The sequence below is a fragment of the Nomascus leucogenys genome, chromosome 2, assembly GCF_006542625.1.
Source record: "Nomascus leucogenys isolate Asia chromosome 2, Asia_NLE_v1, whole genome shotgun sequence".
NCBI classification, from domain to species: domain Eukaryota; kingdom Metazoa; phylum Chordata; class Mammalia; order Primates; family Hylobatidae; genus Nomascus; species Nomascus leucogenys.
Window position 1 is genome coordinate 96,886,393 of NC_044382.1, and position 18,377 is coordinate 96,904,769.

Here is an 18,377-nt window from a genome sequence, read left to right on the forward strand (position 1 = left end):
GACCAAATTTTTTTAAGGTAATTAGAAAAATACGTGGTGTTTTCAGTGACCACAGACCGAAAAAAAAAAGAAGGTAGGGGTGGGAGGACTGAATTCTTGTCCATGACCCTATTACCTTTGTGCTAAACAGATAAACTACTAATATCTCAAACTAAGAGTAATAAGGAAGCTATACCGAGGCAATCCCAGAACTTTGGGAAGCTGAGGTGGGAGGATTTGCTTGAGGCCAGGAGTTGAAGAATAGCCTGGGCAACACAGCAAGGTCTTGTCTCAAAAAAAAAAATTATTTTTTTAAGAGAAACAAGAAAGCTAGATTTTTCTTATGACTTCCCTGTGTTATAGTTTTAGAAACAGTAACTAGGAAGTTAATCAGTTTGGTAAACTAGAGATTGAAAGTGTCAGTTGAAATCAGCCTATCCTTGCCTTACCTGCCATTACAGAGTAGCCATCGAGCAAGAGAATAGTGAGGTATAATCTTCTGCATGACACTGGCCATCACCATGGTAACAACCAGCTGTATACCTATCACACCCTGTGTAAAAAAAACAAACAAATTTAATAATGAATGAATTTGCACTTGGGGACATTGCTGGAAAACTTTCTGTACATTTTGAAAATTACATTTTAAGAAAAATGAGTTTACTATTAAAATACATTACTCTCAGCCCTCCATATCTGCAGGTTCCACAACTGCAGATCAAAAATATGTAGGAAAAAAATATAGTAAAAAATAATACAATTAAAAATATATTACAAATTTTAAAAATGGAGTATAACTATTAACATAGCTTTTACATTGTATTAGGTATTATAAGTAATCTAGAGATGATTTCAAGTATACAGGAGGATGTGCATAGGTTATATGCAAATACTATGTCATTTTATATAAGGGACTTGAGCATCCTCAGATTTTGGTATGGGGTGGTCCTGGGACAAATCCCCTGTGTGGATACTGAGGGACAACTGTTAAATTCTGGCAATTAGGTATTCAAGATCATATAGTCTAATATAAGCTTAAAATGAATTAGTATACACATCTATAATCTATTCTCAAGAAATGTTCTGCACAAATTAAGGATATCAAAATGAAGTGGAAAGTGATTTCTTCATCCTTCTCCAATTTACTCTACACGCTAAAAACATTAGCTTGACAAGCTTTAAAAGTAATATGCCTGGTTTTAATCCTAGGTGGTAGTGATCATAAACCATTAACTATATGAAGTGTGATGGCAGAACTGGCCTGAAAGTCACTAATAAAGAAAACTGAACTCATGCTGTTACCACCCACTTCCAGTGAATGGGTCTTAATGTCCAACAATCCTCTTAGTTTACTCTCATCAATCCTTCCCATATTCTCCATGATGGCTAATTCAAACCTTCTTTCCTCTCTTCACATCTCCAACGCCCTTCAAACGTCTAACTCTCCACTTGGTAGAGGACACCTACTTTACAGGAAAAATAGATACAATCAAATGGGAACCCTCTCACTTCCCACCAATAAGCTCACAAAGTCACTTACATCTACATCTGTCTTTTCTTATACCCCAGAAATAATAGAGCATCTTCTACAGAAAGCAAATCTCTCTATCTGTGCTTTAGGGCCCACTCTCTTTGATTTTCAGGAACTTCCGCCATTGAATAGTCTTTCTCTATCTTCTTTAATCTCTTTTCTATTTTGAATCCTTCCTATCAGCATTGTGTAATACCTGTAAGTCTCTTTCATTTTTTCTAGAGAATAACAGTAATTTCCCCCTGTTCGACAGCCTTCTCTCAACCTCATATTCACAGCCACTTTTCAAGACTTGTTCTCACTGTTTCCATTTTCTCGTATCTCCCACACAGTATCCATCTGACTTCTACTTCAGCATATTCCACTGAAACACATACCATAAAGGAAGATTCACTCCATCTTGACAAATTATTTTTCCTCAACTTAAATCTCAGCAGTATCCTACATGGTACACCACATTCCTTGCTTTATTACTACATTGATGATCAATCCTTTATCCTCCCCTTTGCCGGCTCCTCCTCTAGCCAAGCACTCCAAAAATAAAGTTGAATTCCTACCTCAAACCTTCTATACCAAAAAAGCACTTAAAAATGTTAAAAAATTTAGGAAGAAAAAACAGTATGGCCTATTGGTTTAAGAGAATGGATTCTGAACCCAAACTGCGTGAGTTAGAAGCTGGTCTCCATCACCTACTAGCTATATAACTTTGGACATGTTATATAATCAAACATTCTGCAAGTCTAGTTCCCCTTCTATAAAATGGAGTTAGAAATTCCATCTACTTCATCAAACTGTGATTAGAAATTGTGCCTGGTACAGAGTTATGTTAGTACTATTTGTTTTTATTGTCATTGTTATTATCACTACTAGAAGACACAATTTTTCTTATGATGTCAAGAATAAAGACTTTTGAAAAGAGACAGCAGTCTCCTAAGTGATAAAAGACCAAAACAAGTTGAAAAAAATAAAATTTCTGCATGAAGAAACTATAATATAAACAATGTAAAAAGATTAACTGGGGAAAAGTATAACTCCTCACAAAGAGCTAATTTACTTATTGGATATTATAGAGATTATAAATTAATTAGTAAAAGATCAATTGCCTAATTTAAAAAAGAAAAAATATGTACAGACAATTCTCAAAAAAGAAATTAAAAATGGTTCTTAAACAGGACCATTTTATTTATTTATTTAACTTTTATTTTAGATTCAGGGGTACATGTGCAGGTTGTTATATAGGTAAATAGCATGTCACAGTGGTCTAGGGTACAAATTATTTCATCACCTAGGTAATGAGCATAGTACCTGATAGGTAGTTTTTCAATCATCACCCTCCTCCTACCTTCCATCCTCAAGTAGGCCCTAGTGTATGTTGTTCCCTTCTTTGTGTTAATGTATACTCAGTGTTTAGCTCTCATTTATAAATGAAAACATGCGGTATTTGGTTTTCTGTTTCTGCATAAGTTTGCTTAGGATAAAGGCCTCAAACTCCATCGATGTTGCTTCAAAGGACATGATCCCATTCTTTGAATGGCTGGATAGTATTCCATGGTATATATGTATTTAATACCACATTTTCTTTATCCAGTCTACCACTGATGGGCATTTAGGTTGATTCCATGTCTTCGCTATTGTGAATAGTGCTGCAATGAACATACACATGCATGTGTGTTTACAGTAGAATGATTTATAGTCCTTTCAATGTATATCCAGTAATGGGATTGCTGGGTCAAATGGTAATCTGTTTTAAGTTATTTGAGAAGTCGCCAAACTGCTTTGCACAATGGCTGAACTAATTAACATTCTCACCAGCAGAGCATAAGTGATTCCTTATCTCCATAACCTCATCAGCATCTGTTATTTTTGACTTTTTATTAACAGCCATTTTGACTGGTGTGAGATGGTATCTCACTGTGGTTTTGATTTACATTTCTCTAATGATTAGTGATGTTTAGCATTTTTTCATATGCTTGTTGGCCACATAAATGTCTCTGTTTGAAAGGTGTCTGTTTGTGTCCCTTGCCCACTTTTTTTGAAACGTGTCTGTTCACGTCCTTTGCCCACTTTTTGATTGGGTTGTCTGGTTTTTGCTTGTAAATTTGTTTAAGTTCTTTATACATTCAGAATATTACACCTTTGCCAGATCCACAGTTTGCAAATATTTTCTCCCATTCTGCAAGTTGTCTGTTTACTTTGTTGATAGTTTCTTTTACTGTGCAGAAGCTCTTTAAAAGAGTATAATTAGGTCCCATCTGCCGATTTTTGTTATTGTTGCAATTGCTTCTGGCATCTTTGTCAGGAAGTCTTTCCCAGGTCCTATGTCCAGGATAGTATTTCCTAGGTTATCTTCCAGGTTTCTTATTGGTTTTTGATTTTAGGTTTAAGTTTTTAATCCATCTTAAGTTGATTTTTGTACATGGTGTAAGGAAGGAGTCCAGCTTTAATCTTCTGCATATGGCTTGCCAGTTATCCCAGTACGATTTACTGAGCAGGAAATCTTTCCCCATTGCTTGTTTTTGTTGATTTTGTCAAAGATCACATACATAGTTGTACATGTGTGGCATTATTTCTGAGTTCGCTATGCTGCTCCATTGGCCTATATGTCTATTTCTGTACCACTACCACGACGTTTTGGTTACTATAGCCTTGTGGTATAATTTGAAGTCGAGTAATGTGATGCCTCCAGCTTTGTTGTTTTTTTTTTTTTTTTGCTTAAGACTGCCATAGCTATTTAAGCTTTTTTGGTTCTATATGAATTTTAAAATAGTTTTTTCTAATTCTGTGAAGAATGTCATTGGTAGTTTTGATAGGAATAGCATTGAATCTGTACATTGCTTTGGGCAGTATGGCCATTTGGACAATATTAATTATTCCTATCCATTAGCATGGAATGCTTTTCCATTTGTTTATGCTATCTCTGATTTCTTTGAGCGATATTTTGTAATTCCGGTTATACAGGTCTTTCACCTCCTTAGTTAGCTGTAATCCTAGGAATTTTACTCTTTTTGTGGCTATTGTGAGTCAGATTGCATTCTTGACCTGGCTCTCAACTTGGTGTTGATGTATAGGAATGCTACTGATTTTTATACATTGATTTTGTGTTCTGAAACTTTGCTCAAGTTGTGTGTCAGATTAAGGAGCTTTCGGGCAGAGACTATCGGGTTTTCTAGATATGGAATCATGTCATCTGCAAACAGGGATAAAAGGAACAAAACCAGAGGTATCATGTTACCCGACTGTTTTTAAAATGTCTACCAAACCTGACTCAATTATGGTTTTATTTGTGGATATTTTAATGTCTTAACCTCTATCAACTAGGTTAAAGTTCAGTTCATTTTTCTACTGACCTAACATCAAAGGTTGCATTTTTTACCCTTTTCTTTCACATTTCCTATCATTTGAATTTACTATCCTATTTTCTGTGAGTTTGTGATAGAAGTTCTACAATCTCCATACAATGAATGCCATTATAAAGAACTCTTTCAGGCAGAACAAGACCAAGAAATACATTAGTAAGTATGCCAGAAGGTTGGTCTATCTGAGATTACAGACTTAAAAGCAAGAGATCATTTTGTAGTCATGGGAAGTTTTGTAAACAATGGGAACATCCATCGAACTAGCTTTGAAAGAACTGACAGCATTACACAGAATCTTCAAGGTCATAATTCAGTAAAATCTCTCACAAACATATATAATAATTTATTAAGAGTATATGATTTCTGCTCCTTAACAGCAAAAATTGTGTCTCAGTCATAACTACTAGTCATAGCTGTTAAATGGTATTTCAGAAAGACTGACCTGGAAGATACATATGAGGCAGCATACAAACTGGGGAAGAGGGCAACTTGCCCAACTCTCCCCTTCCTCCAAATCACCAAACATGATGAGATACTGCTGACAGATCTACCTTTAAAGATGTAAATTATGTTAAGGCAAAAACAAACAAGCAAAAATCAGTGAGCTGGATTGACTAGAATTAGGAAATACCAACTAGCTTTCTGTAATAATCCAGACAAGAAATTATGAAACTTTAAATTACAGTGGCATCTTCGGTACCCAGAAGAGAAATATATTTTAGAGACATTGTTGAAGAACTCACAGACTGATCAAACATAAAAGCAAAGAAGAAATTAAAGAGACTTACCCTAAGAAAGGCAAACATCATAGTACATTCTCAGTGTTAATGTTTGACTAAAATAATGTTCAATACAAAAATGTAACCTCACTCTATCTCTTTACTATGCCATTTCCCTCTTCTTAAATGAGGGTGAAAATAATTTCCCAAAACATCACCTGAATCCTATGCTAAATAAACATATTATTATATTCTTCTATATAAGTCAACAGATCTATCTTACAATGTATCTGCTCTTAGGTGACTAAACATGTGCTACTGAAAAAAAAAAAGTAACTTTTATACCAATACAGGAATCTAATCTACATAAGCTTTTGGAGAGATAATTTTTAAATTATGTGGAAAATATTTCACCAGTTGCTCCTTTTCATGTAAATTTAAAAACGAATCCTCAGAATATACTTTCAAAATAGCAATCATTTTAGAGAATTATATGTATTATCAATTTAACATATTATTAATGTTGAACTTAAAATCAACTTTTAAGATATTACTATGCAATTGACAATTACAGTGTACATGTCAGGGATTAATGTATTAATGTATAAAGTACCCAGTTCATTAACTAAGAAACACAATCATTTAAAATTCAAAAACAAACCATTCTAATAACCTGTCTTCACCAACCAATTTAGTGTCACTGTATAAGTTTATACAAAAGCAGAACTTTGAAATGTTCAAAAATCAAATATCCTGAATATTCTTCATAATTTTTAATTAAAGGAGAATGCTTAAATAAATTTATCCATAATCTTAAACATAAATTTCACAATAGAAAACTGGTCAAATGAGCAGAGATGCAATGAAAATACCAAGTCTATCATGGCTGAGGTCTCAAACACACAACCATATGGGTCATTGATTCAAGTAGCCTTAATGGTTTTATTAATGCTTCAAAACAATAACTAACCAAAGAGATGGTTTCTGTCTGGATTCAATGCCTCTAGGCACTGATTCTCTTGATAACTGGAACTGGGGAAAGCCATTTAAAAAACAGCTCATAAGCACCCAAGAAGGGTGAAACATTGGGGTAACTTAGGTTTCAATCTTTCCACATCTATTAACCTAAGGCCATGAAGAGCAAGAAACACTTATCTGCCTTTAGTCTCTAAAAGAATGATCCTTACAATTTTTGTCAGTAATAGTTTCTTGGAAGGTTACAAAAATTCTTACCAAGAAAAATTAAACAATTCTCCAAGAAATAAAATGTACCAAATAACAGTATTTTGTCTTGCTTTATTAATACTGAAAATAAAACTCTAAAAACTTAAATACAAACATACTGCAATTTATAAATTCAAACTTTGAGTACTGTGTCAACCTCAAGAGTTGACATTTATGTTTCATTAAACTAGCTCTACTGCTGACAGAGCGAAACAAAGCACACATTGTTTACTATTAAAAGGCATATCTGCATATATACTTGGGACTCAGACCACCCCAAATGGTTTCAGTTATCTTCCTAAATAAGTTAGAAAAGAGAAAATAAAAAAGAGGATATTATATCCCAATGACCTTCCTATTCATTTGTTTCTTGACTGTTTACATTTTTTAGTGACAGCAAGATATGTTGAGACAGACTTCTTAGGGATGCTCATATAATTTATACTCCAAAAGAAGATGTAAATTTGCCATTTCAACCCAGGTTCACATAAAACTTAGAATTCACACTAGATGTATTTAAACAAACCATCTCTGAACAATTTATGTATAAGGAAAACAGGGTCCAAACAACAAACATCACTCAACTACCCGGTTACTGATGTATCTGGCACCCAGACAATTTCCAACTCAATGCTTTTTTCACCAGTCTATTTGGTGTATTCAATGAACATTTATTGAACAACAAACTACATGTGTGGGGCACTGGACCACCAACAATGGGGGAAAAGCACACAGTCCCTGTCATCAATAAGCAGCCAGTCCACTAGGAGAGTAAATGGACCAGTATTGTAATGGTACTGCAATTGTAATTGCTTACAATACAATGTAGTAAGACAGGAAGAGGATTCTATGAGAACACAGCAAAAGGAGAGAGAAATTATTGAGAGCAAAAAGGTGTGAAAGGGCATTTTGGAAGGTAATGCATGAGTCAAGATACAGTGGACTGAAGTTTTGTGAATCATCAGCAATACCTGCCTCACATGGAAAGATCCAGATAAAAATCAAGGATCCCATTTTTACACCAAATCCTGGGTCCCCAAAAGACAGAAACACTACAGAACAAAATAGTGAATTTCACTGCAAGGACATTTTTCCAAGGCTGGTGGCCAGCCCAAAGCCAATCAGCCCATTCTTCCCACAGGAGTCTTACTTCTCAGTGAGAGGTAGGATGTTTCCATACCTTCCAGGTGGTCAAAAGCATGCTTTTCTTATCTAAACATGCAAAAACCTGAATATCCCCTATATAACTGCCATTAGCCATCCCTAAAAGTATATCTCCTACCTAGCTATTACACACCAAGGCTAAAAGTTCTCTCATAATGTCAAGTAATTTCTGATGTCCCCAAAAGTAAAAAAAAGTCAGGTAACACTACATAAAACAGAGCAGCAACTTTGATTCTGAGAGGGATCGCTCTGCTTGCAATTCTTGCGGTTCCATGAGGAAAACAGAGGTTTCTTCCAAAATTGTGGTACCTCTGTTTTTCCCAAGGAGACCCAGGCTGTTAGAAATTGCCTTAGGTCATCTCATGTGGGCATCAAGGGTAGTAAGATGACAGACAGAAGCAAATGGAGAAACAATTCAGTCGACTGAGGAAAAAAAGAAACTTTTCCTCAAAAAATCAAGATCCAAGAAGACAAAAAAGCTTATAAAGGCCTTTTAAATATACGGATAGCTTACCTACCAGCTTTTAATTAACCTGACTTTTAACCATAGAGCTCTTTTAAATAAATCCTTTTAAATCTCTGATTACCACACTCTAGCCAGGTCAAACAGATGACACCTCTGGCTTTTAAGACTTCTTTTTTTTTTCCCCAGTAAGCCTTAATTAAGATTATGACTTAACCATTGACACACTAGGTATTTCCAAAGAAATGGAAAGTGGTTTTATAAATGGCAAAAGTAGCACAAAGAAAGGAAAGTTTTGCCATGCAAACTGGGTACAACTCACACTTCTGTCTGGCCACATTCTCTAGAGTCTCAGTTTCCCAGCTAACCATCCACATACAAAGGCCTCAAGGCCCTGTATGCCCTCCACAGAAAGAAAGCAGGAAATGGAAAGCTGTCCATGGAAGGGAAAAGGGTCAATAAGAGGCAAAATGTCTCACAAATGTCAAACCAGAAAGGACTCAGTTCCTAAGCCAGGTATTGAATACAGGCCATCATCACAAAAGGTAAAAGCCTTAGCTACTGAGCTTCAGTGCTGGGGAGTCACCATTACTCTTCCCAGAAGGAGCCTAGCACAATCATTTTTGAGCTTGCAAAGCATTTCTAACTGCACAAGGGGATTCTCAAGGCTAGTCATGACACTGTTATTTAACCTCTTTTCAATTGTTTAGAATAGAAGATTTCTAAAATCTTTTTTTCTTTCAATCGTGCACTTAGTTCCGATGGCAACTCAAGCCAAAAACTTTTTTTAAAACTCAGATTGTAATTTTCCAGGTTTTTACCATATAAGCAAGAGGTATTTCCAGAGAAGGAGTAGAGGAAGTATTCCTACTCCCCAGAATTATTATCCCCAATAATTATCTCTCAGAAAGAATGGGCTTAAGACAGTAAAAGATAATAAAAGGCCATAGGGATGCGACGTTTTAAGAGAAAACTCACTGAAGGACTGGATACACTGGGGCCGAAAAGTGTGCTGGCCTTTCTCAGACTTCCAGTCCTTTCAGATCAGCTGTTTCACATGAACCCCAAAACTCCCACCTCCAGATGGCAGAGACCAAGAGAGAGTATCCCCATGTGGTCACAAAGTCAAGCTCCAAGGACACAGAAGAAGACAAGAGGGAAACCGCATTCCATTTTTGCCTCAGGAACCCACGACAAAGTTTTAACTAACCAATCTGCAGGGCCAGCTGGACCAGCAGGCTTGCAGAGGTCCTATATCTATGTTCTATCCTATGGTATCCTTCACCATAATAGAACAACACAGAAGGACACCAGATTCATTACAGCCTAAGACTAGACTCATAAATCTTTTTTCCCATTAATCAAAATCTTGCAAAGGAGACAAACAGTGATTTTTACCATTCACTCTGCCAGTTTGCACAGAGAGAGAGAGAGACCGAGACCAGAAGCCTGGCTGGTAAGAAATTCTTACCCTTTTGTTAGCTTGCCAGGTTTCTGGGTTCCCTCTTCCTGAGTGGCTTTGGTGACCTTGCATGCTGTGCTATAGCTGTGGAGGCCAAGACGTGTTACAAAAGAAAAATCATCCTTTTTCCATTTCATAGAACTATAAAAAGCCTCCCATTAATATTTTCCATTCCAGCCAGAGTGATATACATGTAAGAAAACACAGACAAAGACAGACAAGAGGCCTCTCAGAACCAGAATCCAGACCAGAAGAGTGTTTTTCCAAACAAGCCCCTGTTCTCCATTCAACTGGAGAGAAATCTCCCTAAACCAAGACTCTCTGTACAATCTAGGGAGAGCTAGGTTGGCCCAAAAGGCGCCAACCAGAACAGGAGAAGGAAGAGGATGCTGGTAGTGCTTTGTACACTCACCAGCCCAGTTTAAAGACATCTTCCAGCAACTGTTTCTTCACTGCAATTAGGCCCAAGCACTATGGGTTGACCGTGTCTCACTGGCAGAGACCGTATCAGAGATGGCCCTCAGTTCGAGACAAATAAGCAACTGCCCGAGCTCGCCCCCAGTTCCATTGTACCAGTGGAAGGCTGACAAATAGCGGACAGGCACCCAGAAGGGCAGATCTCGGACAAGTCCCTAAATGTGTAATTGCCTGATGGGCTCTTCCTGACTGCTGCATAGACAAAATCAATTTACAGAGATCACGGCACTGCAATAAGGAGTTTAATTAATGCAAGGCCAGCTACATGGAAGAAATGGCTCAACTGACTGAGTGAGACTGTTTGAGTGAGAAGTGACTGATTTGAGTGAGACTGATCACTGCCCAAAGTCTCAGAGGCTAAAGCTTTTGTGGACAATTTGGTGGAGAGGGGGTGGCTAGGGAATGGAGACTGCTGCTTGGTTGGGGATGAAATCATAGGGGTATAGAAAACGGTCCTCATATACTGAGTCTGCCTCATATACTCAACTGGGCCACAGGACCGGATGAGTCATGAATCATGGGTCTGCATGTGGTCAGTCTGAAAAACATCTCAGAAAAACCAATCTTAGGTATTACAATAGTGATGTTATCTATAGGAGTAATTGGGGAAGTCACAAATCTTGTGACTTCTGGCCACATGACTCCTGGGCAATAAGGGATTATAAAAACTACACCTACATCTTAACAGAACTCAAGATCCTCCCATAATTCTAATCTTGCAGTCTTCCACTAGTCTTAAAAGGCAGTTTCAGGTGGTTTCAATAGGGGGGATTAGTTTTAGGAAGGAACTATTATCATCCTAGCTTCAAAGTTAAACTATAAAGTAAATGCCTCCCAAGGTTAGCCTGGCCAATGCCCAAAAATGACCTAGGACAGCTTGGAGGTTAGAAGCAAGATGGAGTCAACTATGTCAGATTTCTCTTACTGTCATAATTTTGCAAAGGTGGTTTCAAAAAGAACTATATATCAATATAAATTATATAAAAAATGATTTATGATCTTAAACAATGTTAAAAATCACTGTAAATCCAAATTACGTCGCCACAGAAATTATATCTATAAATAGAAAAAGCATATGAAAATTCAACTAACAAGAACATGCTGTCTATCTAATATGCATCCAGTATCTTCCTGGCTATCATCAGGCACTTGGCAGAAAGATGTTGGTGTTCACTGTTATATCCCAAACACTCAGAGCAATGTCATTGAGAATAGTTGATGGCTCATAGTAGTGTACTTGATTACTTGTTGAATGAATGAACAGGGCTACCATAAAAGAATCTGTCTTAACAGAGCTTAAAATCCAAGATTAACATATTACATAACAATAAATATACATATTAAAATACTATTTGAGCACAAAATTGCACGGTACTATGAATATGGGTTGTAGAAATTTTTTAAATTGGATAAAGTTTCATAGGGTAGATGAAACCTAAAGACAGAAACTAAAATCACATAGAAAAGTAAAGAGAAGGGAATTTCAGGCTAAATGACAAGTGTGAACACAGAAGGTATTTGCAACAGCAAAACGCCTAGCTCAACCAAAGCAAACTTAGTAAATAAAAAGGAACTGAGGAAAATAGGATGAAGACTGAAGTTTAGCTCCTTGAGTCTTTAAAACCAAGAGAAGGTATTTAGCTGAAATATTTAATAGAAAGATCACCTAGGACTTCTAAACAGGCAGGGGCAGGGAGTTGAAATAATTCAAGTAACACATAACGAAAATTAGACATAGCGATATATTAATCAATTAAAGATAAAAACTAAGAATAAGATAAATGTAGTTGAAACAAAAGGAAAGAACAAAGATAAAATCTACTTCAGAAGAAAATCAAACTCTGAATGTGACTGAACATAAAGTATAACAACTGTAGAATAAAACTGAGGAATGTTTCAAAGGTTATTTCAAGATGTTTTAGTTTGGATGATTGGTAGAATACTAGAACCACTGACAGGAAAAGTTGTAGACTGAAAGAAACTCACGAAGAAGGCTGACAAGCTTCAGATAGGCCTCCCAAGGAAAGCACCTTGGGTGCATCCTCAGCTTTTCCGAACACACAGCAAATAGGCTTTTGCTAATACATAAAGGATGATCAATCTTTATGTATTGACAGACTGGTTGTAATAAGGTTTGTAAGAGTTTTGTCACTTAACATACAGTGAAACAAACTATGAAGTGGATCAGATATTTAGGTTTACTAAGTGTTCCATTCGATTACTGTCTTAATGATATACTGGAAGCCAAATTAGAAACAGGATGCTTGGTGAGCAGTGATTTAGGGCAGAAAGCGGCAAATATCATTAAAGGATATTTCATTCAAGGAGTGATGAAAGTCTGACGAAATATACAAAATACCACTCTAGAGTGTAGAATACTCTCAACCACCAAATAATTTTGGGTAAATTACTTTCAATTCTAGCTATTTTTATTGATACACCCTTTAGATAAAACCTATCTAAAAATTACTCTCTTTGGATATGTAAATACCATTAATTTGGCTACAATCTAGTCTACCATGGGTCCTGGAATACTTAACTTATTTCTTTCATCACATGTGGATTTTATCGAACACTTTAAGTGTTAATCACTCCTCACTGCCACCTACAAATAAAATATAAGTGGTATGGTAGAGATCAATGTCCAACGTTATGGGAACACTCCAACAGAGTGATTAAATATACAAGGGAGGTCTGGGAAATACTGGTTCACAGAGGTGACATCTGAACTAGTTTGACAAGGTTAAAAAGAGTATTTCACTATCAGAAAAGGAAAGGAAGAGAAGGTCAGGCAGTTATACCTACCCGTACAAAGACAAGGAGAACAAATGGCACAATCCAGAAATAATGTGAAGTTCCTCATGGCTAGACTTTGGTATGGGTTGCACACAATGGATTCTTCTGCAAGTACTTGGAAATAATCCCAGGATATAAAGCCTGGAAGTAACCAAATCAAATAAGTTTGGAAAAATGACTCTGCAACTATAATGGGAAAAATAAATTGAAGGGGTAAAAGTAATTGGAAGCAAGGAACTATATTAGAAATCCACTGAAATAGTCCAAGCAATACCATAAAAGCTTGAAGCAAAACAGCTTCTAAATCAAAAGCAAAATTTTTAAAATTAAAACTTTTAGAGAAAAAATAAATTAGGCATGAGATAAGTAATTATCTCTGCAAGTTTCAGTAAGATAAGACAGGTGATTATGTAAAGATAAAATGGAAATAATGGGCATAATCACTGGATAAACTAAGCAATAAAAGAAAAATCTGATGGTTACTAGAATACATATATATATAAAATATATTTATTATAAGAGAGAAATGTACATGCTTAAAGCAAAAGGTAAGGAACCAATATTAGGGAGGTGCTGAAGAGTTAAATGTGGGAATTTAATCGCTTAAGGGTCAGAAATAGATGAGATCAAAAACATAAAAAAGTTTATCTATTACAAGATCTCATACATCCTACTGAATTGAAAGCACAAATAGGTATGGAGATGTATTAATTCTGAAAACAGAGGTCTCACAGTTTATATGAATTTGATCAGGGTAGTTGAAAAACTAGGTCAAGGTTCTAGATCTCCTACCTTCCAGTAGATAGAGTTATTTGAAGAACTTATTATAGATTATTTCAAAATTCAAAATTCTCAGATCATCTCCTAAGAACCACAATGGGGTAAGGAGTTGAGCTGTAAAAGAAAGGAGAGGAAGAAGGTACAGCTAAAATTTGTGAAAATTTTGACAAAAGAGGAACATAAAATTGATTGAATGATTGCCAACCACCTGCAAATCTGCATGATTCAGCATATTAGGTAAAAACATCAGAAAAATGATTGATTTAGCAGGATGTGGTGGCTCATGTCCATAATCTCAACACTTTGGGAGGCCAAGGCCAGAGGATTACTTGAGGCAAGAAGTTCAAGACCAGCCTGGGCAACATAGCGAGACACCCCTCTACCAAAAATAAAAACAAAAAAATTAGCTGGGTATCGTGGCATGTGCTTGTAATCCCAGCTATTCAGAAGGCTGAGGTGAGAGAACCACTTTAGCCCAGTAGCTTAAGATTGCAGTGAGCCATGAGTGTACCACTGTACTCCAGCCTGACAAAGTGAGACCCTCTGTATCTATAAAAAAAATTTTAAGGAAAAAAAAAAAAGATTGATCATCATGGGACCTTATACAGGTTACAAAAATAGGAAAATCCAGGATGATTAAGTGGGTAATCAAAAGAACCAAAGAAAGCACCAAAACGGACAAAGTTTGAAAGAAAAATTTGAAGAATAACCACACCAAGATCAGGGTCTTCAAAGGAGGAAAAAAATGTCATGTCATAAGATAAAAACCAGGATTACCACTCTGGCAATGTGACTAAGAGGTCTAGAAACTTAAGAAGAAAAGTGTGATGAAACTGTGTATGTGGAACTGATGGACCCAAACTGGGTTTTTGAAGATGGTTATTTCCAGTAGCTTCTTTAGTAGGTCTGAGGACTGTCTAATCCAGAAGAGAAATTCTCTCATATAATGCCAAAGCTGATAAAAGCAGCATAAAACAATCATGAAGAGACCAGCAGACTTCCTTCCTATAGAGCATCTCTAGTATCCCACTACCGTGGCCTTTACTGGTTTTCTAACATACCTGCAGCCCTTACAGACACAGTAAACTGGACTGGAAGTAAAAAATGGAGGCCTATACTAAATATGAAACGAAAGAACGGAAGAATTTGGTAGAAAAGCAGCTAAAGAATAAGAACACCTATTGATATCTAATGTACATTTATTGGTTGAATCCTATGAAATTACTAATACTTAATTGTCTTGACCTACAAAATGGCAATTTCATATAGTTCACCTTAATATTACAAATAGAATTACATATAAAACATAATTGTCAACAATTATAATTTGAACTCAGATAAATTTCCAAATTTAATTGTTTACAGAATTAATTGGGTTTGTCAGCACTAACATTTTACAGCATAAAATACATTTTTAATTTCCTTAAAAAGTAAAAGCATAATTTTTTTGCCATTTTCTAAATCAGAAAAACAAGAAATTTAATGTCCTTCCAAAGGTCAAAAAGCATAAATCCTCAATGCCTAGATATATTCTAAATTTTTTAAAGATTAGAACTACAACAGTAGAATGTGTGAATTTGATATAACTATCTTAAAAAATATCAGCTCCAGACTTCCAGATAAAGATGACGATATAAAGTCATTTATCAGATTTTGATTAAATTTAGAAATAAAAAGACATTTTCCACAGTATAAATGATAAGGCAAATGGAAGACCAACAACAAAGAGGGAAAGGAAGAAGATACTTTTTCATAAGAATAGCAAACATTCTAATTAAACACAAGTCATAAACCATTTTAACATATTGGTGTTCAAATTAACAGTTGTTTATTTTAAAATATAACTTTCCACAGTTAAAAGAGGTTGAATAAATAATGTAATATCTCATATAAAGCAATGCCATAGTCATTAAAGTGTTGACAAGCAACAAAATATTCTTAAACATATTAACAAGCCACTTAATCTCTAGCCAAGACACGCATGTTTCATTATAGTACAAATAAAAGGTTCAATGGAAGAAAGCTTCCTAAATTCTGCCACTCTTCCTTAAGAGTATTTTCTGACATAGAAAATATCTCTACAGATATATATTCAAAGAAGTCATTAGCCAAAATCAATTAATGAAAAGACATGTTTGACATGTACAGATCAGCTTGTTTAGATCAACTGCTATTGAGTCTTCAACATTCATGTGCACTATAAAACGTTCATTGACTTTCCAACTTCTACTAAAGAACATATGTGTAACTCCAAAATAACCTGTATCATGCTCAATTGTGACCACTAATTTAAGGGTCTCTCCCCCTCGAAAATGGCATTCATTTCATTTCTTCAGCCTCCACTCCCAGGATGGTGGGAGATGGCAGATATTAAACACAAGTTGAATAAATCTTTACCTTTTGATAAAATAAATGGATAAAGCATAAATTTTTCCCACTGTTCTTCATTGCATTCAGGTTCCTACTGTGTGTCACACACTAAACTTTAGCATAAAGAAAATTATTCACTTTAAGAGTAAATATTGTGCTTTCTCATTTCTCAAAGGAAGGAGTATATCTGTTTTTACAAGACAATCTTCTCATTTTAATGCGATAGCTTTGTGTTACAAATGCATTCCTTTTAAGGCCAGGTGCAGTGGCTAAAGCCTGTAATCTCAGGGCTTTGGAAGCCTGAGGCAGGCAGATCACTCCTCAGGAATTCCAGACCAGACTGGCCAACATGGTGAAACCTCGTCACTAACAAAAACACAAAAATTAGCCAGGAGTGGCAGCTACAGCCTGTAATCCCAGCTACTGGGGAGGCTGAGGCACGAGAATTGCAAGAATCACTTGAACCCGGAAGGCGGAGGTTGCAGTGAGCTGATATCACACCACTGCTCTCCAGCCTGACCAACAGAGGAAGAATTTGTCTCAAAAACAAAACAAAACAAAACAAAAAAACACCTTTCCTTTTAACAAACTAAAATTCAAAACTTTGCTCAAAGTGCACTGATAAAGCTTCATTAAACAAATTTAATATAAAAATTTCAGCTTAACTAAATTTTAAGCCATACACAAAAGCCAAGAAAATTTGTTACAGGTAAATGCATTCATTGTGAATATTTTTAATGCATTAAATAATTAAATACACTAGGATACAAGTAGTTCTGTCACTAACTAGCTACACAACAATTAGAAAAGCTCTCCCTGGGATTCATTCCTTATCTACAAAATGACAAGAGCTGGCAAATGATCTCCAAAATACCAAACAGATCATATTGTCTATGATTGCAATATTTTAGCTAACTACACAATTAATCATTGGCATTCACAGATTTAACATTTCTAAACCACCATCAAAGCCTGTGTAATTATTGCTAATGGCAATGAATAATAATCCTTTCTCATAAAGATTAAATAAGCTAATATTTATAAGACCTGAAAGGAAATCAGAGTTCCAAATTAAAGGAGTAAACCTAGCCCACTACCCATCATATTCACCTCAATTAGTAGTTTGTGGGAATTTCTCTTAAGAAAGACTTGTGAATGCCAACAGCTCCATAGTTTTAAAAAAGATCTATCTCTCAGATACGTGGCCAATTCTCTCTTTTTAAATGATTCATTTTCTTTATAATCTGAACATTTTCTTTTCAGTGGCTATCAAGAGAAAGAACTATGACGACATTAAACACTTCTGATAAGAATGATTAAGTGGGAAGCTCTCTGTTAAAATCAAGAATAAGCATTCAGTAAATGTTAGTTGAAATCAAATTAGAAAATAGTTTTAATCATCAAGAACTAAATGTCTCAGTTAAAGTTATGACCTGCAGTACAATGAATGTTTTTAAAGCTTGCTTATCTGTCCCTACTGACTAGAAAACATATTTTGTTGACAATTATTTCTAATTCCAGTTATCCAGGCTCTTTTCTACTTTTTCTTAAAGATTGTGATAAGAAAAGACTGCTATATTCGACATGCAATATCCTACCCAAACAACTAAACTGTCTAGTAATAACTGATACAATGAAGCTTCATTGTCCTGATGTTAATTAATCTCACAGAGGAAGGGAGGAAGGAGTAAGTATGCATTAATTTAAACATAAGTAAAATTCTAGTAATAAATTTAACCATTAATAAAAACAAACCTTTCGAGAAAAAAATGTCATGCTTTCTCTCCTGACCAAGGGCAAATGCAGAAACAAATGGTTCTAGTTATGGAACACGAATACTTAAATACATATCCCCATAAACCATAAGAATTTGATCATTTATGTTCATTGTAAAAAGGCCCAAAATCTTCAGAAATAACAAAAATAATAATAATCAAGTTAATGAAGTCTTGGCTTCAGTAACAGAACCTTGCCGTATGACTTTTTCTTTTAGAAAAAGAAAGCAGGAAACTATGGCATTGCTTTTTCTAAGTGGTTCAGCACATTGGGGCATATG

At 35.5% G+C, this 18,377-nt stretch overlaps 1 protein-coding gene across 8 annotated transcripts in view; it reads right to left on the minus strand.

The window, feature by feature from the left end:
* The window catches only part of TMEM161B (transmembrane protein 161B), an 84,897-nt gene that overhangs the window by 56,359 nt on the left and 10,161 nt on the right, over positions 1-18,377 (minus strand). For 3 of the 8 annotated variants that reach the window (XM_003261584.3, XM_030816563.1, XM_030816556.1), the window contains exon 2: positions 429-532. In XM_003261584.3, coding sequence (XP_003261632.2) covers positions 429-532 — 104 coding nt within the window. Of the gene's footprint in view, positions 1-428; positions 533-5,308; positions 5,461-13,180; positions 13,321-13,963; positions 14,066-18,377 lie in introns of those variants that run through there. The other 5 variants (XM_030816513.1, XM_030816572.1, XM_030816522.1 and 2 more) reach the window with 5 other exon arrangements.